This window comes from Nesoenas mayeri (assembly GCF_963082525.1).
Source record: "Nesoenas mayeri genome assembly, chromosome: 1".
Taxonomy (NCBI): Eukaryota; Metazoa; Chordata; class Aves; order Columbiformes; family Columbidae; genus Nesoenas; species Nesoenas mayeri.
The window spans coordinates 97720247-97748241 of record NC_137541.1 but is presented as its reverse complement, the minus strand read 5'-3'; the positions used below and the strand labels follow the sequence as shown (position 1 = coordinate 97748241).

At 39.6% G+C, this 27995-nt stretch overlaps 1 protein-coding gene across 1 annotated transcript; it reads left to right on the top strand.

Moving 5' to 3' along the window:
• Positions 1–913: 913 nt before the first annotated feature.
• ASMTL (acetylserotonin O-methyltransferase like) lies at positions 914–27995 on the top strand (the record flags this gene model as incomplete). Its single annotated transcript, XM_080352932.1, has 13 exons — positions 914–1029; positions 2819–2950; positions 4714–4761; positions 5052–5116; positions 7682–7743; positions 9705–9813; positions 15064–15490; positions 17692–17854; positions 19655–19839; positions 21812–21941; positions 22981–23124; positions 23669–23791; positions 27781–27995. The coding sequence occupies exons 1-13, from the start codon at positions 937–939 to the stop codon at positions 27993–27995; spliced, it is 1896 nt and encodes a 631-aa protein (XP_080209058.1). The 5' UTR covers positions 914–936.

Here is a 27995-nt window from a genome sequence, read left to right as displayed (position 1 = left end):
GAGGGTGGAGCCAGGCTTTTCTTGGTGACAACCAATGGTAGGACAAGGGGTAATCGGTACAAACTGGAACACAAGAGGTTCCACTTAAATATAAGAAGAAACTTCTTCTCAGTAAGGGTGACAGAGCACTGGAACAGGCTGCCCAGGGGGGTTGTGGAGTGTCCTTCTCTGGAGACATTCAAAACCCACCTGGACACCTTCCTGTGTAGCCTCATCTAGGTGTTCCTGCTCCAGCAGGGGGATTGGACTAGATGATCTTTCGAGGTCATTTCCAATCCCTAAGGTTCTGTGATTCTGTGATCACGCTATTTGTAGGTTATTTGGAATAAATCCAAGCTTCTGTGTTAAACTTTTCCTACTTGCTTAAAAGGCCAAGTAGTGGACATCCCATCCACTAAAATTTGCATCAAAACAGGTGGTGATAATGGCTACTTCTCACCGAAAAAAAAAAAATAATAATAAAGAAAAAAAAAAATCACTTTTTTGCCAGATGCTCACTTCATTAAAGCCGGGGGGGGGGGGAGGGGAGGAGCGGAGGAGCTGTTAAACGGGGCTCCTACGGCAGGAAGCTTGCCTGTGCCACCCAGCCCTCTTCACTTAAGCCTGCGTTAGTTGCTGTACAGCTAATTACTGGTAAAGCTACAACTCCCCACGGAACCACCCTCACCCCTCACCGAGGGGCGGCTGCCGGGGCGCGCTTCCCACACATCGAGTCCACTGGCGCCGAACGCCGACTGCCGCGACCCCGCGGCCGAACCTCCTTCCCTGCCCGGCCCTGGGGACTCCCCGCCCGCCTTCGCCCCGCCAGAGCCTCCGCGAGTCGCTGTGGCGGTCCCACCCGGCTCCGCCCCGAGGCCCCGGCGCCATATAAACCCTCTCCTGCCAGCACCTTGCCCGAGCTGTGCGGAGCGGAAGGGCGAAGGGCAACCTGCTGCCATGCTGCTGAACCCGGTGCTGGGGAAGCTGGTCAGCAAGCGGGTGGTGCTGGCCAGCGCCTCGCCGCGCCGGCAGGAGATCCTCACCAACGTGGTGAGTGCGGGCGACCCGCTCGCCTCCCCTCGCCCGGGCAGGGCCCGCTGCCGCCACCGGGGCCGCGGCGGGGAGCGGGGTTGCGCAGGCGCCGGGCGCGGGAAGCGGCCGTTTAACGGCTGCCCAGCCGCCGCCTGGTGCTGGGCCTGTAGAGTTCGCCGCCTCGCAACCGTCCCGCTCGTCAGCTCCCGGGGGCTGGTGGCACAGGGCGGGCAGGAGCCCGAGCCGTGCGTCCTGCAGCAGCCGGTTTTATGGTGTCTGGGGGCGATGGCGGCGGCGCAGCCTCTGGGCTTCCCGGAGCCCGCCTGCCAGCCTGGGCAGCGGCGTGCGGAGCCGGGGCCTTCGGAGCTTCCACACCGCCAGGCCGGCTCCGGCTGCCGTCGCGGTTCTGCCCCCTGAGCTGCACGGCGGCTTATGGACTTTTTTTTGTTTGTTTGTTTGTTTTTTAAATCCCGATTCTCGGTCAGGTTTTCTCTGTAAGCAAGTACATCTGTGTCAGTTTTGTGTCTGATCAGATTAATATGAGAGCGCATTGAGGTATCCTGCTGACAGGGAAGTGGTGTAATCACCACTGGAGACATTCAAAACCCACCTGGACACCTTCTTGTGCAACCTCATCTAGGTGTTCCTGCTCTGGCAGGGGGACTGGACTAGCTGATCTTTCGAGGTCCCTTCCAATCCCTAACACTCTGCGATTCTGTGATTCTTTAATCAAATAAAAGACTTTTTCTGACTGAAAAATGCCAGTGTAATTACTTCTAGCATATAACAGGAAAGTTTGGAGGGTCTTACAGTGCACTGAAGTAATTAGAAATGTACTTCAGTTGCTTTTACTTCAGATACTTAATCCTTAAAGTTCTGAAAATTTGACTTGGGCTTCTGAAATGAGTGAAAAATTAATGGGATTAGTATTCCGCGTGGGGAAGAGGAAGCAGGGGAATGAGGTATCTGTGTATCTTTTTGTAAAGCACTTGTGGAGCACAGAGGAAAACTGTAACTATTCATCCAGACCATTTGGCTCCTTTGGAAGAACATGCCAGCCTCACTGGGCAGGCTTTAAAAGGCTGCTGAATGATGCTCGAGTAACATAATGCATCAGATTGAGATTGTTTAGTGGTTTTACTCTTCATGGAGAAGCTGAACTTAAATGGGAAAAAAGTCTGTTCTTTTCAAAATAAAGAGATGTGGAGAACCACCAAAGTTCAAGCATGTGCTAAATTATTAGAAAAGTAATGTGCCTGCTGGGTGTAGTAAATTTACAGGTACAATTTGGAAGCAAGAAGTAGGATGAATAGGGTGGGGTTTTTTTGACAAAACCATACAGAAACTGGCTCTTCTGGTTTTCTGTTTGCCACATGTATAACACCTAAAGTGTGAGTGGTAAGGCTCTTGCAAGAATGTGCGCTACTGGTGCACAAGGGCTATGGTTGGATTCAATATATATTAAAAAAAAAAAAAAGTATTAGAATAGTCTGCTTATAAAGTGCATAAATTTTACACAGTTAGATTCGTGTAGAATGGTGAAATTACTAATGTGATTGATTTCTAATAATAGCACATTAGTTTAAAAGTTCTTTCTGACTGAGTCTTTTTCTTTTGGATTGCTTGCAAATTATCTGTATATGCCAAACACTGTAATAGAAGCACTGTTTTTTCCCCTGTGTGTTTCTGATAGAGGGTGTGTTAAAGTGGAAAGAGCAAAAATCAAATTTGTCACCTGTTTAATATGTTTTGGAAACAACCTTTGATAACAAAATTAGGTTGACTTTATTGTTTTCCTTTCTTACAGGGCCTGCGGTTTGAGGTAGTTCCATCCTGGTTTAAGGAGACACTTGAAAAGTCATCGTTCGCAGCCCCTTATGAGTATGCTATGGAAACAGCAAAACAGAAAGCTCTTGAAGTAGCAAACAGAATGCATGTAGTAAGTTACTAGCTATTTTGGCAATGAAATTTTTGTTTAAGTGATGTGATGTGTGCTATTGTGACTTAATTTACATGTACTTCTTAGCTGGTCTCTGAGTGCCTTATCCCCCTAAAGGGAAATACAAGTTTTCTGTCATGTGTGAAAGACAGCTTCCTGAAATTAACTCATCTCATTAAAAGGAGGTCTTGTGCCTGCAGTTTGGGCTTTCCACAGACAGAAGTGGTCTGCATCTCTCGTCAGCAGCACACCTACTCTCGGTCGGGGTATACACTTGGTAGTTCCTTCCAATGGTCAGGTGTTTGGCTGGGTCTTATCCTCACATAGGATCATACCTGCTTATTCTAGGTATTTGTTGACTGTGGAGGCAGACCCTGTGGAAGAACACGGGGATGTGAATCTAGTGCATTGCTGTAGCTTTCATTGAACAAGATTTCAGTGAACAAGACAATAGCTCAGAATTTGTGAGTATAGAGGTGCTGGAGGGAAGAAGAACAAGGAGACACGTTCTGTTCTAAAGCATTGTGGACAAAGAAACTGGCAATTATGTTTTAAGAAGGGAGAAGCTGGTGTGATTTCAGGTTCTGTAGTCAAGGCATCTATTTTGTATCCTAAATATTATCAAAACCAGTGGTCTGTCTTAGACTACCAGTGGCCCTTGGCTGTGTTCATTATGTTTGACTACATGTACCATAATAATTTCTTAATACTATAGCTCTGAAATAGAGGGGTATGTTTGTCGAACCTATACTGATGGCAGAAAAGGAATGCTGAACACTTCAAACCAGCAATGTTGCCAGATGTCACCATTCTTCAAAGCAAATATTGCATGAACTCCAATGTAAATCGTTATCCAGGCTTCAGTCAACTTCTTTTCAGAGAATCATATGACATGAGGAGAGTGGATTTTAAACCCAGCCTTGCTAACTGACTTACATTGGGCTTTTGTTGCAAAACACCATAGTGGTGAAAATGCTACTTCAGTGGATTTCAAAATGCTTCTTCATACAGGAGTTTTTTTAAATTATAGCTGTAATTAATTCTATTATTTAAAACACATCAACAGCCTTTCTATAGAAGAATCACCTCCCTACAAGGATTTTAATATAACAATCATAGTTACAGACAAGTTTCCTGTCTTGCTGTGTTAATAACTATGTATCTCATAACATGCAAGTAGATCAAAACTCAGCTCTAAGGACAGATTACAGTTTAAAGCCAAGAAAAGACTATGAGGAATCTTTATATCACCCTACCTTTCAGTTCCCAAAAATGGACTATAAGTTCCATTTTGAGAGATAAGTAAAGTATAGCTAAAGAAAGGTGTTGAGTTTGGGTTGTTTTTTTCAGCAAAACTTGGCTTGGAAAAATGATCTTAGAAGTCTTCAATATTGTACTACCTGGCTTCCATACACAAGGCATTTCCTTCAAAAGGATTCTGTCTGCCACCTTGAAGATCAGGTTGACCTTTGAGAATGCAGTTAGTTCTTTACTGAATGCATTTGTTCATCAGTAACATACTTGGGCAAAATCATGACTTGAGACTGGTGTGCTCAAGCCTCCTGTTTTCCTCACTTTTATGGTGATAGAAGTGATTACTATTCTGTAAACAGTGGAAAAGGAGAAATGGTGACTTGTTTTCAGATCAGTGTAGGGCCTTAGCTGTAAATCAGTGAACTAAACATTTGATTACATTAAGTTTTAAAAGTTTTCGTTCTTTCTGCCTCTCTTGAGAAACACCTTCTTTATTTATGCCTTTGCAGAAACACTTGAGAACACCTGATGTTGTTATAGGAGCAGACACTATTGTGGTAAGAAGTCTTATGTCATTTACCATTGTTTTAAGTTATTACAAGTGTAGAAAATACTTGTATCTTTAGGTTTAAAGTTAAAATTTGAAAACTGTTTTCACTGATAAGTTATACCTGCAGTATGATGCGTGTTTTGGATTTTGTGAGTGTGGGTTTTAAGTTTTTTTTTCACAACAAGGAAATTTTTGGTATCTCGAGTGGTAGAAGCCTTGGAGATGATTTTGCAGATAGACTAGTAGTGTTAAGTAGTGTGTAAAGATAAAGCAGCTGACTCTGTCTTTCTGTTTTAGACTGTGGATGACCAGATCCTGGAGAAACCAGTTGATAAGCAAGATGCGTATAGGATGCTATCAAGGTCTGTAGTTTTAAGTAAGGTTCCAAATATGTATATTAAGATGTTTTCAAAAGATATGTACAGATCCCTTGATACATATGAAGAATCCGGTGGACACAAATTTTTCAATCATTTTTAAATAGGGTAAGCCAATTCTGCCACTGAAAAAGTTAGAGCTGCTTTTATGTTACTCACAGCTGCTTGCTCTTGCCCTTTCACCTTAGGAAGCTGATCAGTGACATAATGAACCATTTTGTTTTCACTTGGATTGATTTTCAGAGCCACTTACCACAAGACTGTGTGTATACTTCTGCTGGTACAGAATGGGGAGATATGGAGAAGAATCAAGATGGGAAAGAGGACAGAACCATCATAGAAGTGGTTTGAGGCTTGACATTTAGTGGAAGGTTATTGCATGTACAAGAAAGTACATGGTGGTATATGTTTGTGGACAATTGCTCTAAATTCTGCAGTTTAATTGAGGAAGGAAAGTCTGTTTCCATCAGTGTTCTCCATGGATGGTGGGCTGATGTTTTTTGAGCCTTCTGCTTTTTTCCTAAAGGATACTTTTCCTTACAAGCTTAATGTTATCATCCAGAACTCCCTTTTTTTAAGACACACCAACTAAGTAACTTTAGTCACCTCCTTTCTGAAGGATGGTGTGATGAATCTACTAGCCATGCTTCTGTTTTATAGGGGGGAATACATAAAATGTGCCCCTACAAGTTTACATTCTAACTCAGGCATCTCCTAAAGAGAGAACACAGGTGACTTGGTAGTTTTTGCGGTTTTGCTCTCTAAGTCTGTTTTAGATTTATTTATTTTTTTTCATTGATGACTTAGGCTGAATTTTTGATCCTTTGTGGCTTTGTGGAATCTTACTAATTTAAAAGTAGTAGTCTTCAAAAGAAAAAAAAAAAAGAGAGAAATAGCAGCATATGTTATTAATATGAGATTCCCAAAGGAGCCTGTCTGGCAAGAGATTTCTCACAACTATTTTTGCTTGAAATCATGCCAAGTTTGGTTTGTTCAAAAATTGTACTGTTTGTTTGTTTGTTTGTTTTATTACAGAGCTTAGTCTACTTCTGACACTTGTCCATTTTTTTGTTTGTTTGTTTGGGGGTTTTTGTGTGGTTTTTTTTGTTTTGTTTTTGTTTAAGTTTGGTAGGTCAGCCTCTTAATCATAGATGTGAAGTGCACTTAATTTTATTCTATATGAACAGGAAAAAATGCTGACTAGATATATATTGGCATATATTGAAGGTGTCAGATTAAAATTTTCATTTACTGTTTCATAGAATCATAAAATCATTTCAGTTGGAAAAGACCCTCAGTATCATAGAGTCCAACCGTAACCTAACCTAATTCTAGCACTAAACGGTGTCCCCAAGAACCTCATCTAAGAACCTTTTAAACACCTCCAGGAATGGTGACTCCACCACTTCCCTGGGCAGCCTGTTGCAATGCCTGACAACCTTTTCTGTGAATAATTTTTTTTCTAATATCCAATCTAAACCTTCCCTGGCACAACTTGAGATCATTTCCTCTTGTCTTATCACTTGCTACTTGGGAGAAGAGAACAACATGCCCCATGCTGCATCCTCCTTTCAGGTAGTTGTAGGCAGTGATAAGGTCTCTCAGCTCCCTTTTCTCAATGTGAAACAGCCCCAGTTCCCTCAGCCACTCCTCATCAGACTTGTGCTCCAGGCCACTCACCAGCTTCGTTGACCTTCTCTGAACTGTCTCCAGTACTTCAATGTCCTTCTTATGATGAGGGGCCCAAAACTGAACATAGTATTCAAGGTGTGGCTTATGTGGGATCTTGTGGGGGACAGTAAGTATGTGAGATGCTTCTGATCACATAAAATAATAGCCTAGCTAACCTCTAGGAGACTATTCCTCAACTAGTCTCTCCAAAGATAATATTGAAGTTCTCATGCTATTTATTATACTTCCATTGCTTACATGTTAGATAGCTAAACTTAAAGCCCTCAAAATTAATCAGCCACGTTGTGGTGCCCTGGAGCTGCTACAAGAGGGAGCACATGGCTCTGGGTTAGGTGCATACAAGCTCTCTACGCTCTGCTTCTGTTACTCTACCTTGCCATGGGGTCCCTGGGGGCCAGTCTGGATGCAATGACTACCTAAGCTCTGGTTGTCTCTCACTTGTTTAGTCTAAGTTGCATCACCTAGCTATTCATTGCCAGCTTTCAGTGAAGGTGCCTGTAATGGTAGTGTTTGTGTCGATGGGCTTTTTCTGACATGCTTGACATAGTCACTTCTCGTTATGTACAGTAAATAGACTGATACCACAGACTGCTTTTCCAGTTGTGGACAACAGTACAAGTGAAAGGTTTTGGATACTTGAAATGACTGAATCTTTTGATAACTTGTTTTGTTTTGCCAATGTGTTTTCACCTATATTGAAATTTTAAAAAATATTTAGGATACATATCAGAGCCATTAAGTGATATATGAATATAATTGTTGGTTTCACAAGCTGCAGTAACATAATCATGTAGAACATTTTTGCACATGATAGAGTTCATAAAACTGTTGTGTAATGCACATTTTTTCTCTTGACAGATTGAGTGGGAAGGAACACAGTGTTTTCACAGGAGTGGCTATTATACATTGCAGCAGTAAAGGTACATGTGTCTTTTTTTAAAGCTTGGTGTTTTCATTAAGAATTATTCTTATAAGGACTTGTACAAGTGAGGAAACAGGATGGAAAATTTTCATATACAGTCTGAATTGGCTTCTTACTCAAGATGAGAATTACCTTATCAATAAACTAATTAAAAACTCCCCACCAAAGGTGGCCTTCTTACTGTATTCAGTTTTTACACAGAAAGGAGGATGGCAAAATGCAATAGACTTTTAGAAGTACTGTCTCTGAAAGCTATGGGGCTAATTAAAAGACCAGTGTAAATTGTGGGAATATTCTAAATGAAATTCAAGTGAGGCACTACAAACTGTGGGACTGAGTAGAATCTGATGCAAATTAACTTTATTCTTTTGTTCTGTTTACACTAGCTGATGAATACAAGCTGTATCTGTAGTTACTTCATTTTTTCAGTAAATAAGGAACACTTTAGAGCTCATTTTTAGGGGATGAGTAAAGTAATGGCTTAATGCCTCAGACTGTTAATGAACTGTAGGGAGCAATACATCAATGTTCTTTATCACATAGTTTATATAGTAAGCCAGTGTTTTTTATGACAACTATACCATTAATATAATTTGAGGAGTGTTTGGTTTGTGGAACTTCCTCTGATAACTATGCCAATATTCTTTTAGTGGAACTTTTGCAAGGATCATTTCTCTGAAATTTCACTGGACATAGCCTTTTGGTAGACAACTTATTCATAACTTTTAATCTTTACTGGAATGATTGCTCTTAGCTCCCATAACAGAACCATTAGTGATTCAGTACCCTTACTAATATGTTAGTACAGTAGAAAGAGAGCTGCTGCAAAAGAAATAAAATATCTTATCGAGGGGTTCCTGTGAGCAATCCAGCAACAATATTAACGCCTTTCATTGTTTAGGAAGACAGTAAAAGTGCACACAGCTGCAGTACTTATGGTATGACAGCATGTCTTGTTTCAAGCTTACAGATTTAAGTCACGTCGTATTTAGATGAATAAAAATATCACAAATCTGCATATTCCCCAAGTGATGCAATCAGTGGAAGAATTTCCAAGAATACATCTTTAGCTTTGGTTTATAATTACAATGGTGTTGTTAGCTACCATATATATGTCACAGATGGAATTTTCATCTTGAGCAAGTTGGGCTTTTTTATGAATACTGGAAGATGTGGTAATCTGTCTTCTTATGCAGCAACTTTTTTGTTTCATCTGGGTCACTAATGTGTTTTTTTTTTCAACACACCATTAGCACGTGACTAGTATTCTTCTCTTGGTCTGTACTGTGGGTCTTTTTTACTCCTCCTTGAGAATTTCCACTGCTATCAGAAACGGTAGTAACAGGAGATGCTGACCTTGATTTTTTTATAGGAAAGAGTAGAGAGGTCCAATAGTCTGTAACACGCCCATTCATTTGTGCAAGGCTGTTTCCTGTTGAACATGTTTTGGAAAAGCCTTCATCTGCAGTGATACCAGGTTCACAGTGCACCACATGCACATGCGTTCTTTCAACCACTTCTAGATACAGAAGTCTGAAATGGTCTTACTGTTTCTTGAGAGATTATATGAAAATGACACCGATGGTTACCGATGGGACTGCGGGATGGTTGAGTCTGCAGTATGGATGCAGCTGCACATTCACATTTGAGCATTTATAACAGCCATATGTTTAACTCTGTTCTTTGATAACAATCAAAGTTAGAAGAGTGTTTGTAGCCATTGTACTCTGTGCTGGATGCATGTGATATCAGTCCACAAGTAACTCTGTGTAAGCATCATTAAAGAGCGCATCCCACACAGGGAGAGCAACCTGTTAGCCCCAAGACAGGACTGCAGAGGTTGAAAATGCAAGTTTTTGATTTTACAGGGAAGTTATGAGTCCACTGTCCCTTGAAATAAAACTGAGATGTTTTGCTTTCTAAACTTACAATTTCTGTAAGACCTCTTTCTTTCTGCAGATAACCAGCTAGAGACAGAAGTCACTAACTTCTATGAAGAGACTAAAGTAAAATTTTCTGACCTGTCTGAGGAGCTTTTATGGGAGTACATTCATAGTGGGGAGCCAATGTAAGTATGACCCTGAAGCTATCACACGGTACTTGAGAATAGGCTTTACAGTACATTATTAGCCACCAGCATAAAACATTTTGTCCTGTGTTCTCTGAAATTTTACTGTGTATATATGATAAATGATAGCATGGGTGATGCAAGGTGAGTGTTCTCTTCTTGTCTCGAATGATCATTGCTTCAGGAAAAGTGAACTACATTTTAGTAACCTAACAAATCTGAAAAGTAAAGACTGTTGAAATAGTCTGGATTAGAGCAAGCACTCATGCAGTATATAATTACCTCTCTGTTAACAGAGGCATTCAGGGAGCTTGGATACCTGAGACAATAAATAGTTTTTATTATAAAACAGGTGAATAGAGTGAGTATTGGTAAGCAGGATATTGGAGAACCTCACTGAAAGAAACTAGAACATGGTTTATTTAGTTTATCAAAATTACACTGCTCTGATGCAAGAAATGCCAACTTAATTTTCACTTATTCTTGTGGCCAGATTATATGTGTTCTTATACAGTAATTGTCTCTCAGCTTATGTGTTTCCTCTACCTTTGTGATATACTAATTACTTACTGACAACATTGATTCCACAGAAGAAATAGAATGAGAACAGAATGCCTGCCTACTCCTGAGATAAAGTTAACTAGATTGGTTTTTTTGGTTTGTTTTTGGTTTGTTTTGTTTGTTGTTTTTTTTTTTTACTTTTTTTTTAAGTAATTAGTTGGAGACAACAAGGTAATGTTTGTGGCTTTACAGAATTTGCCTTTCCTTTGTGTTAGCTGAAGCTTAGTGAAGGCAAATCAGGCCATAGTTAGAACTATGGACTGCATATCTGGTGATCTCAGGCTCTGTGACTTCAATTCTGACTGTGTGAGAATATCAGTTGTGATGCTTTTTACACTCATTTGTGCTATAAAACAATACAGTGGTGTTTTACTGGAGAAGGTGGAACCAGTGTAGACTTTGGATTTATTTAAGTGCTTATGTGTAAATGAGGCATGCTTTCTCCACATATGAGGTTCTCAGTTTATTAAAGAGACTGAAGCTAAATTGGGTTCTACAGAGAAGAATCATTTGGCAAGAATGCAATTTGTAACAGAAATTCCTATTTAGGTTTTATGGAAGGTGATCTCTAGTATGCAGCTGATCAGAAAGCTGCAGGTTGAAGGAGAAATGGCTGTGGACTTTTAGGAAGGATTTCAGGTTGAAAAATATTTTTGTACACTCTTTTTTTTTTTTTTCCTCTGGAAGAAAATACGCTTTAGCAGTGCTGTGCTGCAGCAATCTACTAAACAGGGTGTGTAACAACAAGGGTTTCTCAGGGTGCAAAGTTCAGAGGAAGGATATATTTCATTACTCTCTGGAGCAGAAGCCAACTAGTCTTAATTCATGTAATTAAGAGGATAGGAAGCATTTGGTCTGACCTTGCAAAAAGTGAGGACACTAAGTATAGTGTCCTATAAATTTTGCAAAACTGTAAGAAGTATCTCCTGGTTTTTGGTTTTTTATTTTTTTTTGTTTGGTCATTTTTTCTGTCCCCTTCTCCATGGCCATCCATACTGGTTACACATTTATATGTGTACAGGTTTTTCTAAACACTGTTGCAGTTCAGGTGACCATTGGTTTTTTTTTAATAGCAAATTAATTTTGTGAAATCATACAAGACTTAATGATCAGATGAAAACTTAAAAGAAAATTGACTTGTTCGTGCTGTTGAGGATTAGATTGAGTTCTCTTTTCAGCAAGGACAAAATTGGCATATGATATTTTAGAAGGCGGTCACTGGTAACATGGGGACTAATTCTGAAAATATGTAGCTGAGTATGAATAAAGGAGGAGAGGAAAGCACTGTCTCAAGGGTAGACTGTGATGAGCCTATAAAACCCCTCAAAAATTCTGGCTTCAGAAAAATGGCCTTTTTCTTCCTGTTTTATTCCTGTTCCACTTTCCAACCAATGATTTTCTGCCTGCTGGCCGGGTCTCTCTCTTCTTTTCTGGATCTCTGTAGAAAGAAGACTGGACCATAGTAATCCAAACTGTTTTGAGTTTATGCAATGAGTAGACTGAGTTTCTGCCCACCTCTTTGACCCAGCTTTTTGTTTTGTAATCTTTCCATTGTGAACAACTTCCTCTGCCTCTTCTCACAACTTCCAGTCTGAAGGTCCTGTGTGGGTTTTGGTAGCTTTGCTCTGAATGATGGCACTGAAACCCAAGGACCTGACTGCACTCTGGGAAAGAGGTGGTTACAGAGGCTGGAGCTCTACAGTTTCAGACTTGGCTATGGACTAATAAAATGCAGAATGTAAATGTCAAAATTTCTTCCCTTGTATGATTTCTCTTCAGAGTTATTTCCTTCAAAGCGATAGTGAATGTATGATATCTTTTGGATTTTGCAAATAAGTGCAGTCTCACAGCCCAAATTAGCTCATGGATTGCTTGAGGTTATCAGCCCTTATAGCATATGATCAAAAATCTTCCAGGTGCAGAATTACAGAAGTAATGGGAGTTGTGCTGTTCTTATGCTGCAGTTAACTTTGAATCTCATTTTTAATCATGTTGCTACAGTTGACTCCTCTGTAAAACAAAGAGTTATTCTACATTCACCAGAACTTACTAGCAAATATTTTTTCTTGTACCTGCTACTTCTGCTCTTTTTGCAAGTTCTTTTGCAAATGGAAACGCATCTCTGTCTGAACATCTAGCTGTTGCTTCACCCAAGAGATAGGAGGCCACATTCTACTTCTGATCTCTGTCATGCCAGTAGTTTTTGTCTCTGCCCTACAAAACCATTGATTTCATATTTAAAGGAAGTGAAGGTGGGAATTGTCTAATTTGTAGATATGTGAAGATAACTAAGCTTGGTATCTAGTCAACTAACAGTTGATAGAGATGAAGGAAATTAGTTTACAGCTTCTAACAAATTTTGAATGCTTACTTCAGTAATGGTTAATTTTGTCAGTGATGCACCTATATCTTTCTGACTATTAGTGAAGCCCAGTCAGTATCTCAGATGGTCTCTGTATAACGTGCCAAAAAATTGTCTGTATTTCTGCTAATGTGACTATGGGTCAAGACACTTGTAACTGCCATACATGTGTTCTTAAGAAACCCACCTAAAACCCAACCAAGCATCTCCTTTCATCTGTAGGAGTAGTGATTTCAGCAGTGATTTCTTTCATCATTGGCTCTATGTTGGACAATTCAGATACCATATACACAGATATACTCTTTTGGGGCATGACAGAAGTTAAAGTTCTATAGTTAATAAAGGAAATGTGATTTAATGTTGCATTTTCAAGAGTTACCTCTATTCTACCTCTTTCTTAATGTTGTTCCCCTATTGTATTGTGTGTGGGTTTGATTGTGTTAAAAAAAAAAGAGTGGATGTTGTACAGATTCCTGCTGTATTGTGTGTGGGTTCGTTGTTTCTTTGTTTGTCGGTTTTGGTGTTTGTTGGTTTTTGTTTGATTGATTTTAAATCAGTGGATGTTTCACATATCCCTACTGAAATTATGTATCCCCCACAACACTCAGTTACTGAAAAAAGTTTTGGTTGCAGCAGTGGTCTTATTGTTTGTCAAAAGGTCTTTAAAGTAAGTTCTGTCGTGCATAGTGTTATAAATGAAGCCTTAAAGTTAGTGCCGTGCTAATAAAAGTACCCAGTTACAAAAGCCAGTCAGGTTAGCCAGTGCTGGTTATGACAGCTGTGTAAATACCGATATATTCTGGGTTTTAGCATGGAAAACACTTATTGAAAAATCAGTGGAACTGTTACTAACTATATAGCCTCATGTTTTTGGACTAGAAGCTATAGCTGTAATAGAGAATCCTACTCAGGATCCAATGCAGGAATGTAAAGTTCTGCATAAAAATGTTGTGGCAAATTGTTTTAATGTCCTTGCTGGCAATATGATAACAGTACTTTTGATGGTCACAATGTGTTTTGCTTCCCTGTCAGCATATACCAGAATGACTTCATCTTACTGGACTGCTGCTTTATTTAAAAATGTAAAGACTTTTTAGTCATTAGAATATTCCTAATTTAGGTGGTGTAAGTCTTAAGCATGTTATAAAAGAAGGAATAATATAGAGCTATACAGTGGTGCTTAAAATGCAAGATTAAAGGAAAAGCCCCATTCCCCGATCAATAGCAACTGACAAATCCCATTTGCTGGGATGCTGATTCCTCTGTTTTTCTTAGGAGGCTATTGGAAAAGGAATCCAAAAATAAGTTCTAGAAGTGTAAAGAGCTGTTTCTGCTCAAATCTAAGATAAAAATCTACAATATTCTTTGTGTAGTAACCTTCTTTCACAAGTATAGCAGTTTACGTAATTCCATACTATCTGAGTTAATACATCTGAGACTGAGTGACCTTTGGTGTCAAAGCTTGCTGACTTAGGTTTTCAGATTCTGGTGTTATCAGATAGTAAGTATACTTCTAACAGCTTTGTTCTTTAAATATGAACAGTAAAACTGGTGTTTCTAATGCAGCTTATCTGCCTGTATGTATTTCCATTCCATGCTGTGGAATTTGCATAATTACACCTAAAGACAAATCAGATTTCCAAGGTTACTTTCTGTGAAAATGTATTTGTGTGCCAAATTACTAGTATTACCATGACTCTGTCTCAGAGGGTTACAGAAGAATTTGATGGGGTTGAATGGGATAGTAGTGGATTCAGTATTTTAATAAGTTGCTCCTCCCCGAGGAAGTCCTCCCTCATTTTAGATATTCCTGTGACTGGGATCCACAAGATGTATACTCCAGTCCTTTGAGTTCTAAGATATCCTGTTCATTGTGAGCTACTTTTGTGTGTTCCTGAAGGCCCTTCAACTTCTCATGGAGTAGAGCTAGGGTCAGTATGCAGCTGGGTGACCCCATGGCAATGTTGTTCTCAGTGAAATTTGCTGTTACCTTTCTGGTAGCCAGGACTTGGAGAATGTTCGGTAACCTATGGCAACACAATCTGACTGCAGTCAGCTGATGTACCACCTTCTTATGTGACTGTGGCACTTGGATTGTCTGAAGCATAGGGTACTTGCCCTTGGTAGCAATAGTGATCTTGTATTTATCTTGTGATTTATAAGTTAAGTGTTGAGCTTAACTAGTAGATGTAATCTGCCTCTAACTTGAGTACACTAGTCTTTATTCTATACTCTGCAGTACTAGTGTATTTTTAAATATATATATATATATACCTTTACTCTTAGCCTTAATTAGAAGTATGTTGGTTTTGCTTCCTCTCTCCCAGGGACAAGGCTGGTGGATATGGAATCCAGGCACTCGGTGGAATGTTAGTTGAGTATGTCCATGGAGACTTCTTGAACGTGGTGGGATTTCCTCTGAATCACTTTTGCAAAAAGCTAGCAGAATTGTACTATCCGCCCCCTAAACATAATATACAACATAAAAAGTATGACTCTATCCCTTCCGTGGACACTTTTGAGAACCTAAGTGATGGAGAAAGTGAATCTTCAAATTTCACAGAGCATAAAGCTGCTAGTAAATTGGACAACAGTGGGATGTGTTCCTCAGGAGCTATTTACAATTATGAAAACAGTTCTAGTGTCAAAACTGGTTTTATGGTACCTTCGGAAAATCAGAATGGAGTGTCGGAAAGTGCAGCAAAACTTCCATCTAAAATTCTAGAGCTGATGGATGGTTTTAGAGCTTCAAAGGTAAGGGAAGAAATAAAACTACTTATGGCATTGCTGACTGTGTGATTGTTTCATTGAACTTCAATATATAGCAGGTAATGTGAAATACTTGAGATGGGCGAAGAATGTATTAGCAATTAGTGTAAAAACACCACTGAAGAGAGCTGAAACTTCTGGGACAGTGCAAACACTGCTTTTTTTTTGGTATTTGGTTTTATCTGTTCTATGACATTTCAGTTACCCATTCAAGGAAAAAAAGTCTCTTGAGAGGGGAAAAAAGTCTTCAGAACATTTTTGTACTTGCATGGTGGACCTCAGGTGTGAACAGTGTAATTGTGCTTCCAGGGTGTTTGGAAAGAGTATGCCCTTGCCTCCCATATATGCCTTTTCTCATCTAATTAAATGCAGTTTGTGCAAGATTATAATGTATCTTTCGTTAGCTACATCAGTGATTTTGGTGTAATTGGGAGGATTCAGAATAACAGAATGACTTAAGAAGTAGAACACTTAACTCTGCAAGTTAAGTGGAGTGTTGTAGGGAAACTTCAAAATGTTTAAGAAATTTCTCACTAATATTGTGTTTGATTTATTTTTTTTTCCCCAATCACAAGAGCATGATCAAGCAGGAAGTTACCTGTATATACTGTTTAAAGAAAGCATTTAATATGGTTAGCTTATCTGACTTAAAACTGCGACAAGAATTCTATCTATTTTATTCCCTTTCTAACTTCTAATGCTTAGTGTTAAGTTCTGTGGAAGATTTTTTTTTTAATTCCCTATTAAGGAGATTATTTTTATATCCTGTTTCATGTTCCAAGTGTCTTTAGCTGATAATTTCCCTGCAGTATCTGATGGAGATGCACACATAACGGCTTACAAACAGAAGGTAACGTGCTCTGTGTAGCAGCCAAGTGTGATGAGAAATGAGTAGCTGGACATTTTATCTTCTGCCAAATTTCTACTTGCAGCTCCAGTGTGGTGAAGACAGTAGTGAAAAAGGTGATGGAGAAATGAACATTAATCATTCTAATAGATCACTGGTCTTCATCAAGTTATTGATGTTTTAGGAAGAAATTAAAAAGCTGTTAAAGTGGCAGTGAAATTACAAACCTGGAACTAAAGATATAAAAATTTGAGGGGGCGTGGAGGGAAACATGCAAGATGGTGAATAATGGTTTTGCTGAAACAGCAGGAAGTTGTACTCAGATCTGAAGGAAAAACATAGTTTGATCACTGTAGATCTGTGAGTGTGCTGTTTGCAGGCATGCAAAACTGTACTGAGAGGTTTGGAATAAAGCAGCCTTCAGACTGCTGTGTTTGTGAACTTGCTTGTGTACTCACAGGAACGAGTTTTGATGTACTTGAGTGAGTGACGTGATGCTTGGCATTTCTTCAGTTTAAGTAGAAAAAATATGCAGAATCATCAGCATTTTGTTGCATGTTATGTACACTGTTTACAGTGATGTGATGCCAAATTGGGGTTTGTGTAGTGAGAGACAGTGGAGGCTGTAAATTGAAGCAGAAACTTTCCTTTCCCACCATTCCATACAGTGATCATCTAGTCCAACTGCCTGAGTTGCTTGCAAAGAAATAGAATCTGTGTTGCTATGTGTGCTTCGGTTCCTGTCCTCTACATAAGTTCCTTGGGTTTAGGTATTTTAACTGTTTCACAATACGGAAACAGCAGAATTGTAAATTAACTTCCAACGGAAAGGTGTATATATCATCACATATTGTTGACTTTCCTCTCTGATTTGATTGTCTCACCTCTACAAGTTCAGTTAAGTTTTTCAGCTTATTCACCTGCATTGCCCATGGGTTTTTCTTCACTGTCAGGCGGTAGCTGATCTCTCTCCCTCATTCCACGTGTACATGTTAAAGTGTGCATGTAGCACAGTTGTGCTCTGAAGTTGTATTCTTTTTTTTTTTTTTTTCCTTTTATTAAACAGACCAACATAACAACTGAAGTTGTTACATTGCATAAGTGAAGTTTCACTTCTCTCCCAAATACCTCTGTTCAAAAATCTGTTACTTGGCTAGGATAATGAAACCCTCTGAGAAAGAAGGAAATATAGCAATTGATAGTAGTTTTGTTAAATTGTGTTGCATTTCTTAAAGAACAGTGGTTGTGTAGAATAATTCTAGGCAAAAGGTATAGATCTTTCGTTTCTTGATTTCACTCTTTTAAACACAGCATGCTAACCATTTTTTCCTACATTTAGGCACTGTTTGTAGCCTGTAAGCTGAAGATATTTGATCATCTGAAAGATAAAGGTCCACTGAAAGCTGTGGATATTGCAAATGAGATTGGAACCTCTGTGTGTGGAACAGAAAGACTCCTTGATGCATGTGCTGCTCTTGGGTTATTGGAGAAAACATCAGAAGGTGACTATCTCTCCTCCTACCCAACTGCGTATAGTACTGAAAGACATGCAGGACTGGAAGAGATGCTTTGAAGGTCACAGGGTCTGACTTGATATTGTGGGTAACTTGGATTTGGAGGAAACGGGAATGGATTGTTGTTTCTTTGCTTTCAGTATTAGTAGCCAGAATTATGTAATTTGCGGGAAGATTTCATCTAATGAACACATTCAGACCTCCTTTGCAGAATCCTTAGGTTGCTTTTGCTCTCTGGACATAATACTGACCAAGTTTATTAGAAAAAGTTACGTGGACAGTCCCAGGTAGCAGCGTAATAGCCCCGATGTGTCATCAGCACTTATGTCACAACAAGCCCATGCAGCACTACAGACTCGGGGAAGAGTGGCTTGAAAGCTGTCTGGTGGAAAAGGACCTGGAGGTGTTGATTGACAGCTGGCTGAACATGAGCCAGCAGTGTGTCCAGGTGGCCAAGAAGGCCAACAGCATCCCTGCTTGTATGCGAAACAGTGTAGCCAGCAGGACCAGGGCAGTGATCATCCCTCTGTATTCAGCATTGGTAGGGCTGCAACTTGAATCATGTGTACAGTTTTGGGCCCCTCACCACAAGAAAGACATTGAGGTGCTGTAGAGAGTGCAGAGAATGGCAGTGAAGCTGGCAAAAGGTCTGGAGCCAAAGTCTGAGGAGCCGCTGAGGGAACTGGGGCTGCTTAGCCTGGAGAAAAGGAGGCTGAGGGGAGACCTTATTGCTCTCCACTACTACCTGAAAGGAGGTTGTAGCAAGTTGGGTGTTGGTCTGTCTTCTCCCAATTAGCAAGTGGTAGGACAAGATGAAACAGCCTCAGATTTTTCCAGGAGAGGTTTAGATTGGATATTAGGGAAAAATTCTTAATGGAAAGGGTTGTCAGGCATTGGAACAGGCTGCCCAGGGAAGTCGTTGAGTCATCATCCCTGGAGGTTTTAAAAGATGTATAGATGTGGTGCTTAGGGACATGGTTTAGTGTTGGACTTGGCAGTACTAGATTACTGATTGGACTTGATGATCTTAAGGGTCTTTTCCAACCTGAATGATGCTGTGATTCTATCTAAAATAAGAACCAAATTCCATTCCCTGCTGCAGCAATGCAAAGTCACAGCCGGCAGCAGAGAACTGAGGTTTTAATGAGGATTGCTCTGCAACATGTCCCTTTTCACAGACAACAGCTTAAATTCTAGTGCCCTTAATTGTAACAGTACTTGAAGGTGTATGTAAGTGAGGGAGTCAGTATTATGATTAAATTTTTCAGTCTGCACTATGTAGTTATAAATTTCCACACACATAATTTACATCATAAGACTTGAAATGGTCAAGTGCCAAGAGAAGGAAATAAAGGAGGCTTTCAACTCTGTTAGAGGACAAGACCAAGGAGAAAATTCTGAAGGCAAAGCAAACTGGAGAAAGTTTGAATTTAAGGGAATGAAAAGCCAGGATCTAAAGAAAAATGCAGTCAAGAATGAAGACCTTCCAGTATTCTTCCTTGAATATCAGATGTATAACTGAGGTATTGTGGTTCAAAAAAAAAAAAAGTGCCCAACTATATCCTGTGGCATCTAAATTATTTTTACAAAAGAAGTACCTGCTACTTTAAGAATGAGCAGACCTTTACAATTATTTCATATAAATCTCTTCACACACAAAAAAAATGTGATCCTAAGTTCAGCACTTGCTAGCTCTTTAACAGCTAGACAGGAAAACATGCTTTCAGATTTTACGTGACAGTTGTAAAGTACAAACAAAGCTGGTTGCAATTGTTTTCTTCCTATAAGGTTACAGAAATACGAATTCAGCGAATACCTACCTAACCTCAGATGGTGAATACTCGCTTCATGGCTACATTATCCATTCTAATGACCACGTTTGGCCTCTCTTTACACACTTGGAGTCTGCTGTCAAAGAAGGCAGCAGGCAGAACCATCGGGCCTTTGGAAAGAAAGCGGAGGATTTATTTAAGGTAAACTCTTTATTAATATCAAAACTCACCGTGAGGAGTCGAGAACTGATCTAGGGTCAAATGGAGACTGAGCTGTCTGAGAAAGTGGGTCAGTTTAAAAAAACATAGAAACAAAATGCAACTTGCTAGCCTCAGATTTCTGTTCCCTTCATCTTTAGGTTCTAAAGTGCTGAAGTAATCACAGACTATACTGGGAAATTCAAGTGCTAATGAAAATTCTCTGGCCGAAGTGTTGTCCCTCCAGCTAACACACTCTCAGAACAACCATTGGGCCTGTTTAATTTACATTTTTGTGGCCTTTTTATAACACAAGGTAGTACTTTATCACACATGCACTCCTTCTGTATTGGATGCCAATCACTTGTTACTGATATGCATCCAGTTCAGTCTGTGCTGACTGTGTAATCAAATCTGTTTTCAAAGTTGCTTTGTGTTGACGCAGTGGAGAAGGGATGCATTCTCTTTTAATGAAGGTTTGTAGTTTTGTATGTGCCTCAACCTGGTAAATATTGATGATAATCAGCTTATATCTCTGTAGCACTCGTTTTCTAATGCTGGCCCAGGTGGATGTGTTCAGAATGGAGAATCACTTGGGGTTATAATTAGCCTAATTTATCAGTTATCCACCTGATGAAACAGGTTGAGGGGCATCAATATTTGTGCCTGTTTAAGGAGAGGGCTAGTAGAGTGAGCAGGAGAATATGTCAGGACTCCATCTCTAATGGTAGTGCTGGGTTAAAGTGTACAGACTACATACTGAGGTTCTTAATTTGTACTTCTAGATGCTGATGAAGCCTGTTTCCTAAAGGAGATGTCTGCATCCCTCATATACAGTTGATGGAAGGAAATAAGGGGGTTTGGAGACTTAAGAAGGTCCTGTTAGGCTAATGTTATTACCTGGATTACTGGTGGACAGAACCTTCTTTAGGAATCCTTCAAAGGCTATGTTAAAGGAAGTTTAGATACTTTGCTTTTGGATAGCTGCTGCAGTGAATGGTTAAATTTATGTGCAAATTATGTGTTTTAACATAGGTGAGCTTGATCTTGTCCTTTATTAAACATCTGGATTAGCAACCTGAGTTTGCCTGGGCGGTGCTTGTGGCAGGAGTCACTACCAGTTCAGGCTTGTGCTCCATACATGTACAGCATAGTATGTCCAAGTAGAATATATGGTCTGCCTGTGGCAGTATGCATACCACAGCCTGGAGATACTTTCAATTAGTGGTAGCTGTAAAGCCAGACATAACTGATAAAATCTGTATGAAAGTGAGATGTAAAGGGGTTCATGCTTATGTATCATTTTAAAGGTAAAGGCATCGAGTTCTGGTATCGAATGCTTTCTTCTCATCTAATAAAAAAAAAAAAAAAAAGTACGAACTTTAATGTTTCTAGTTTAAGTTGTGGTCCAATAATCTAGTTACTTTCCCATCATGGGAGAATAAATGTCAGAATTAAATGAAAGCAATTTGTGAGTAGATCAAGAAGAAGGAGGAACACTTTAGGAGACTGAAAGAAAAAAAACAACTCATTCTGTCCTTTCACACAGTGTAAAGTCTGAAGACATCTTACTGTGGAGTGAATGTGTTAGTAAATCTATATCAAAGGCACAATATTTCTTTAAAAAGAACTTTTCAGATTACCCCTTCTTTCTGTAATGCTGCCCAGCTTCAATGGGCAGAAGCGTCAAATTTAATTTTAGTTTGAACCAAGACAAGTTCAAACCAGCTAAGTGTATGTCATTTGAGATGCAGTGCAAAAGACGTCTATGTGATGAAAATTTTGGAGAGGATGCAAAATCTGCTTATCATTACAGTGAAACAGCAAAGGACTTCGATGAGCAATTAGTCAATGGCACTTTTTACTGAACTAATCTTAATGGTGTGCACCTACTGCCTTGGTTGTACATAATTTTGGTTAAGTAACAAAAATAGTTTTCAGGTAATGAGGTTTTTTTTCCGCCCCCCCTTTTTAGGACTATTATCACAGCCAGGAGGTGAAACAACGTTTTATGGCTTCCATGCACAGCATTGCCCACCTGACAGCAAGAGATGTGGCTACAGCATTTGATCTTTCACAGTTTAAATCTGCTTGTGATTTAGGAGGTATTGACTGTAATTGAACTTGTATACAAATTAGAGGGAAAAGCTTGATTTCAGTTCCATATTTTGTTACTTAAAACATACATTTTCTTTTTTTTTTTCTTTTTTTTTTTTTTTAACTAGAACTGAGTAATATTATCTACTGTTACTTTTATGGTATTGTAATGTCAGAATAAGAGGGCTGAGGGCAGTTAACTGAATGCAGATTTACTTAGATGGTATTTGAGTAGTTTAAAATAAGCAACTGTTTATCACTGTCAGCTCCATTTTCAACTGTGCTTTGGTATGTCCAAGATTTTCAAAAGTAATGAAGGATTGATTTCTGAACCCTTCTGTTTTGGGGTGTCAAACTTGAAACACTGCACTGCTAGAACAAAAGTTTTGATTCTTTTAGAATTGGTTTGTTTTGTGTGTTGTTTTAATAATTAATATCTAAGATGACCACCAGAATGTCGAAGACCAATTATACACCTGCAGAACTCCTCTTGTTAGTGTCCCTTTTCACCCTGTGCTTGGAGTTGCACAGAGGGAGTGTTATTACATAGGGAAAGATCCACTGAAGGAAGAACACTTTATTTAGTGTCTGGGGAGGCTGACAGCACGTCAGAGGAATTAACACAATACCGGTGCGACCTTTGCCACTTGTGCAGAGACTCCAAGATTTTACCATCCCTGTCCTTCACTGTCCCGGACAGTATTTGTCAAACTTCAGATATCAGCGCTTGGTAAATAGTTCTAGTTCTCTTCATCCACTCTTTCATTAATGTTCTTCTACCTCCACAAAAAAAACCCTGAGGTGCTGGTGTCAAAGGTCATATTAGCAATTCTATGACAGTAAGGAGTCATGTCTGCATTCCCCAAGCTCTAAAGGACTGCTCTGTCCACCAAGAAGTGCTATTGCTAACGTTAATTGTGGAGCTGACTTTCTGTTTCTAATTCTGATTTGGTGTCTCTTTTTCATGCTACATACAGCCTCGTCTTTAAAAATGTCTGCAAATGCTAGGAGAAAAGACTTGATTTGACTTTTTTAAACTTTCAACAGGTTGCACTGGAGCTCTGGCTCATGAATTAGTACAAATATACCCAAATCTCAAGGTCACAGTGTTTGATCTTCCAGAAGTCATTGCAAACATCTCTTACTTTCAGCCTTCAGGACAATGCACAGCTCCAGTGACATTTGTATCAGGTAAACATAACACATGAATTTTTGTCTTTTGTTATTTTGGAGCACAGAACAGGCTCTTGTGCTGCAGAAAATAGTGTGCCATGCTGCTCCAGCCCCAAACATGTCCTTATTAACCAGGCAGTGTAGGCTCATCCATGCTCAATGGGGACATAGTATTTTTCAAGCCTGTGGGGATAAAAAGAAACTGGCTGCAGTAGGAGGATGTGGATAAATAAGTATGAATTAGTAATTTCTGAGTACCACTGAGTGTAGAGGCTGTGTCCTCTCAGGCTTTTTTAGGTAAAATCAACATGGTAGCTTCAAAAGACTTTGTCTCCTTCCTTGCTTTAGGCTTTCTCTCCACTTTGTGTTACAGAATTCTCACCTGTGATCTGCTCTTCTCTTTAACTACACTTTCTTTGTCTGCAAATCAGTGCATCCTATGCCCGTTCTTTCTTTTTTTACCCTGCCGAAGCTCCTGGTTCTTCTGCAATGTATTAATTTCATTTTGTAGGAAAGTACTCTGTGGTTTCTGTAGGAATGTATTAACTCTGCTTTTGAACAGGTGACTTCTTCAAGGATAATCTTCCAGAAGCAGATCTTTACATTCTTTCACGTATTCTTCATGACTGGTCTGATGAAAAGATACATGTGCTGTTAAGCAAGATATCAGCTGTTTGCAAACCAGGTAAGTTTTTTTTCATCTTGTGGGCTTAAAGGTACATGTTAACGCATAAACATAATGAGCAATCATAAGTTCATAAAAACAAACAAAACAAAAAAACACCCCAAACCAAACAAACACCCCCTACACACAAACAGAACCAACCAACCAAACAAAAACAAAACCACAAAAAAACCCCCATATTTTTCTCTCCAGTCATAGTAGCTTTTGAATGTCTATGCTTGCATTATGGTAATACCTACTAAGAAAAAAGGAAACAAAGCTGCTAATAAAACTATATAAAACAAGCTCTTACTATAGTTGCAGACTTTACATACAATCATGTTCTCTTTCCTATCTGTGCCATGCCCAGTCTTTCTTACTAAACCTTATCTCATAAAATAACTCTATGTGCTTATTTCTGTATATTCAAGTAGTCAAATTAAAGTTCCTTTAAGTTAATCGAGAAGCAGCAGTTTATTTTGCTATTGTTTTGCTATCTCAATAGTGCCCAGAATATGGTATACTGGAGTTCAGCACTACTTTATGCAGAGATTTTGTGAGATATAGGTTGCCTCTTCTGTTTTCTCCTACATTTGAATCATAGAATCTCTTAAGTTGACAGAGTCATAAGGATCATCAAATCCAACTCCCTGCTCCTCACAGGACTACCTAAAACTAAAATGTAGGACTAAGAGTGTTGCTCAGACACTCCTTGAACTCTGACAGGCTTGGTGCTGTGACCACTTCCCTGGGGACCTTATTGCAGTGACTGACTGCCCTCTCAGTGAAGAACCTTTTTGTAATATCCAATCTGAACTTGCCCTGATGCAGCTTCATGCCATTTCCTTGTGTCCTGTCACTGGTCACCAGAGAGAGGAGACCAGCGCCTCCCACTCTGCTGACCCCCTCAAGGAAGTTGTAGATGGCAATGAGGTCACCCCTCAGCCTTCTCCAGGCTAAACAAACCAAGTGGCTGCAGCTGTTCCTCGTTAGTCTTGCCCTCAAGACCTTTCACCTTCTTGGTTGCCCTCCTCTTGACACACTGTAATAATTTGATGTCTTCCTTATGTCAAGGAACCCAAAACTGCACACAGTGCTCCAGATGGGGCTGTGTCAGTGCAGAGTAGTGTGAGACAGTTGCCTCCCTCAACCAGGTAGCAATGCTGTGCTTGATGTGCCCCAGGACATGGCTGTCCCATTTGGCTGCCGGGGCATGCTGCTGACTCATATTTGGACAGTATTAAACATCAAAGGAGCAGACTAAAAGCAGAAAAGCCTGACTGCTAAGATCAACTGTTTTCTTAATCCAACAGGATTAACTGTAGTTATGAAGTAAGTTTGTTTTTTTTTTTTTTCCATAGGAGACCACTCAAAATTAGATCTAGGCCATAAAGCATTATCCTGTTTATAAATTATGAAAGAAAACTGTGAGCTATGGCAGATGCTTATAGGAATGCCCATTAAAACACTAATCTGAGGGACCACTATAACTGAACAAAACGTTAGAAACTTGAAGCTAGAAATACTTTATTGAACCACTTTTGGTTGTTTTGGAAATGCAGGAAGTGCCTTGCTATTGGCAGAAATTGTGCTCAATGAAGAGAAGACACACCCTCCTAGAGCTGTACTACAGTCCCTCAGTATGACTGAAGGCAAGCAAAGAAGTGGCTCAGAATATAAGCAGCTACTGGAGAAATATGGATTCACAAATGTAGAAATTAAGATCACAGGAAACTTACTAGATGCTCTTTTGTGCTTCAAGAAGAATCTGTCATCATAGTGTGCCCAGAACCAAACTGGGATGCTGAATTTTTACAACACTTGTGCAATTTACCTATCATCAGCCACCACATATTGTCACTTTAGGATCATTTTGACCCTTTATCAGAAGGCCTTTAATAATAGTTGGACTGCAGCTTCAGCAGGAGTGAGTTCTATGCATTTAAAAAGTGGGGCAGGCTGAAACTCCTATGTATTAAATACCCACACGTCTAGTTATTTTGGCTAGTTTACAGACCATATTAAGCTCAGACTTGACATAGGTGTATAGGATGGCAAGTTAAAACTACGGGCTTTTATGAGCCACATTAATACCTTTGTTTTCTTTAACTTTAAAATTAAAGAGAATTCTCCCTCTGCAGTGTATTCAGTGGTTACTGCTCATTTTTACCAGAAATTAAGAAGGAAAAAAAACCAACAACCTACCATCTGTATGAATTTGAGGATGCTAGCCCTCTTTTTTCATGTTTTTATGGGGCTTTAATGAAAAACATCTCAAGGATACCCTTTTTAAAGTACATTTTTCACAGGCAAAAGTGAAAATAGGACAAACCTCCACCATCTTCCTACAGCAGCTATAATGGCACAGAGAAACTTCAGCAGCCTCTGCCTTCCAGCCACAGAATGTTCCCACACAGGCTGCAGTTGAGAGCTGTTCCTATCAGTTTCAGGTTTTTCTGAATATGGTTAAATGGCCATAGATGCTTTCTGTCATACATGTGTGTATGTGTATATATATATGTGTGTGTGTGTATACATATATATATCCCATATCTTCAAGTAATTTGTCACTGTCACATTTTCTAATGTTTATTTTTTCCTGATACTTCATTGATATTTATTTTTTCTCTTTAAAGTGTACTTTATAGTGCAAGCCTTCCTGGAGATTAAACTTACACTTTCAAACTCACTTTCTTCTCTACCAGTTGTGAGTTTCTTGCCTGTCATGCTTCTGCAGCAATAATCCCAATAAAACAATGTAAAAGAAGCTGTGCCTATGCTGAATCACCCACCTCAGGAAATTAAAGGGAGTTGATTGCCAAGGTCAAGAGTTGCATCTGCCTGGTAGATTGTGTCTTATTTTACTTAATCAGAAGTTACTTTGCTCTTTGAGCAGGGAGTGAGGCAGAAGTGCCACCGTGATACAATTCATCATGAGAAACATGCTTACTACAGAGCATTGCAGCTGCACAAAATCAGGGAAATGTCAGACTTTAACCACACTGGGGACTTTAATTCTTAGCAGAAGGTTTTTATGAATGGAAATTTGATAGATCTCATTTGTATAGACATTTAGGGAGATAACAGTTGGCACACCTGTAACTGTCACGGACTTTAAAACTATGCCTCTAAGTACTATGTGTGAGACTGTAAAATTTGAATAGAATGTGCTCAGCTACCACACAACCTCAGCGTACTCTGTGATTAAAGCACAACACTGTATACACACTAAGCATTAGTCCTGTGGGCATGGTGTCTGTGGTAATGCACTGCAGCTTTGCACTCACAGGATAATTAAACATTGGAGCAGGTTGCCCAGAGTGATTGTGGAATCTCTGTCCTTGGAGGCTGGTGGCCTCCTACCTGCCCTGGGTCGAGACAAACCACCACATAAGATGCAAGGCCAAAAGACAATGAGTAAAACAGTGCTTGTTTTGTCAGTAGCCCTCTCTTGGCTTCCCGTTCCCCTCATGGGTCTGAAGATGAAGGAAGAGCCTGTGTGTAAACAGGATCATTTAAGTTCTGCTTGTATCCCTAGGTCAGTCTCACCACAAAGACCTCAATTCCTACAGAAATAATGTACAATGTTGACTTTTGCATTCTTTCTGTAATGTTCACTATCCACTCTTTTGTCTGCTTGGCACCATTTCAACATGAATGTGAAGCAGCAATGTATCCCAAAGAGATGCAACTTTTATTCCTGTCTTAACTGTTTTCTATAACCCTCAAGCCAATTCTACCGAAGTCAGCCCTTCTTCCCCTGAACACAGAGACGTGACTTGACTTGTGAGTGTTTGATCCCTCTCTAGTGTGGAAGGGAATTTCCTGGGTTTGTAAGAGGAGTGGGTTATACATTTAATAGTGGATTAGTCATTTAATAGGAGAGCAAATCCATACATGATAAATGAAATCACCTGTGTCTTTTACTTTGCACATTTATATAGGGTAACAGAAATTCTCTTGCCCTGATAATAGATTAGTGTTGTTGCATGTGTTTGTTTTTAAATTAGGCTGTGGGGTTTTGCTGGCTGAAATGGTATTGGATGATGAGAAGAAGAACAGGAGCACAGCTCTGCTACAGTCTTTGAACATGCTTGTGCAGACAGAGGGAAAGGAGAGAAGTGGCTCTGAATATCGAGGCTTACTGGAACAACATGGATTCACAAATGTCAAAATCAGATTGACAGGAAATTTGTTAGATGTCATTCTCTGCATTAAGACCTAG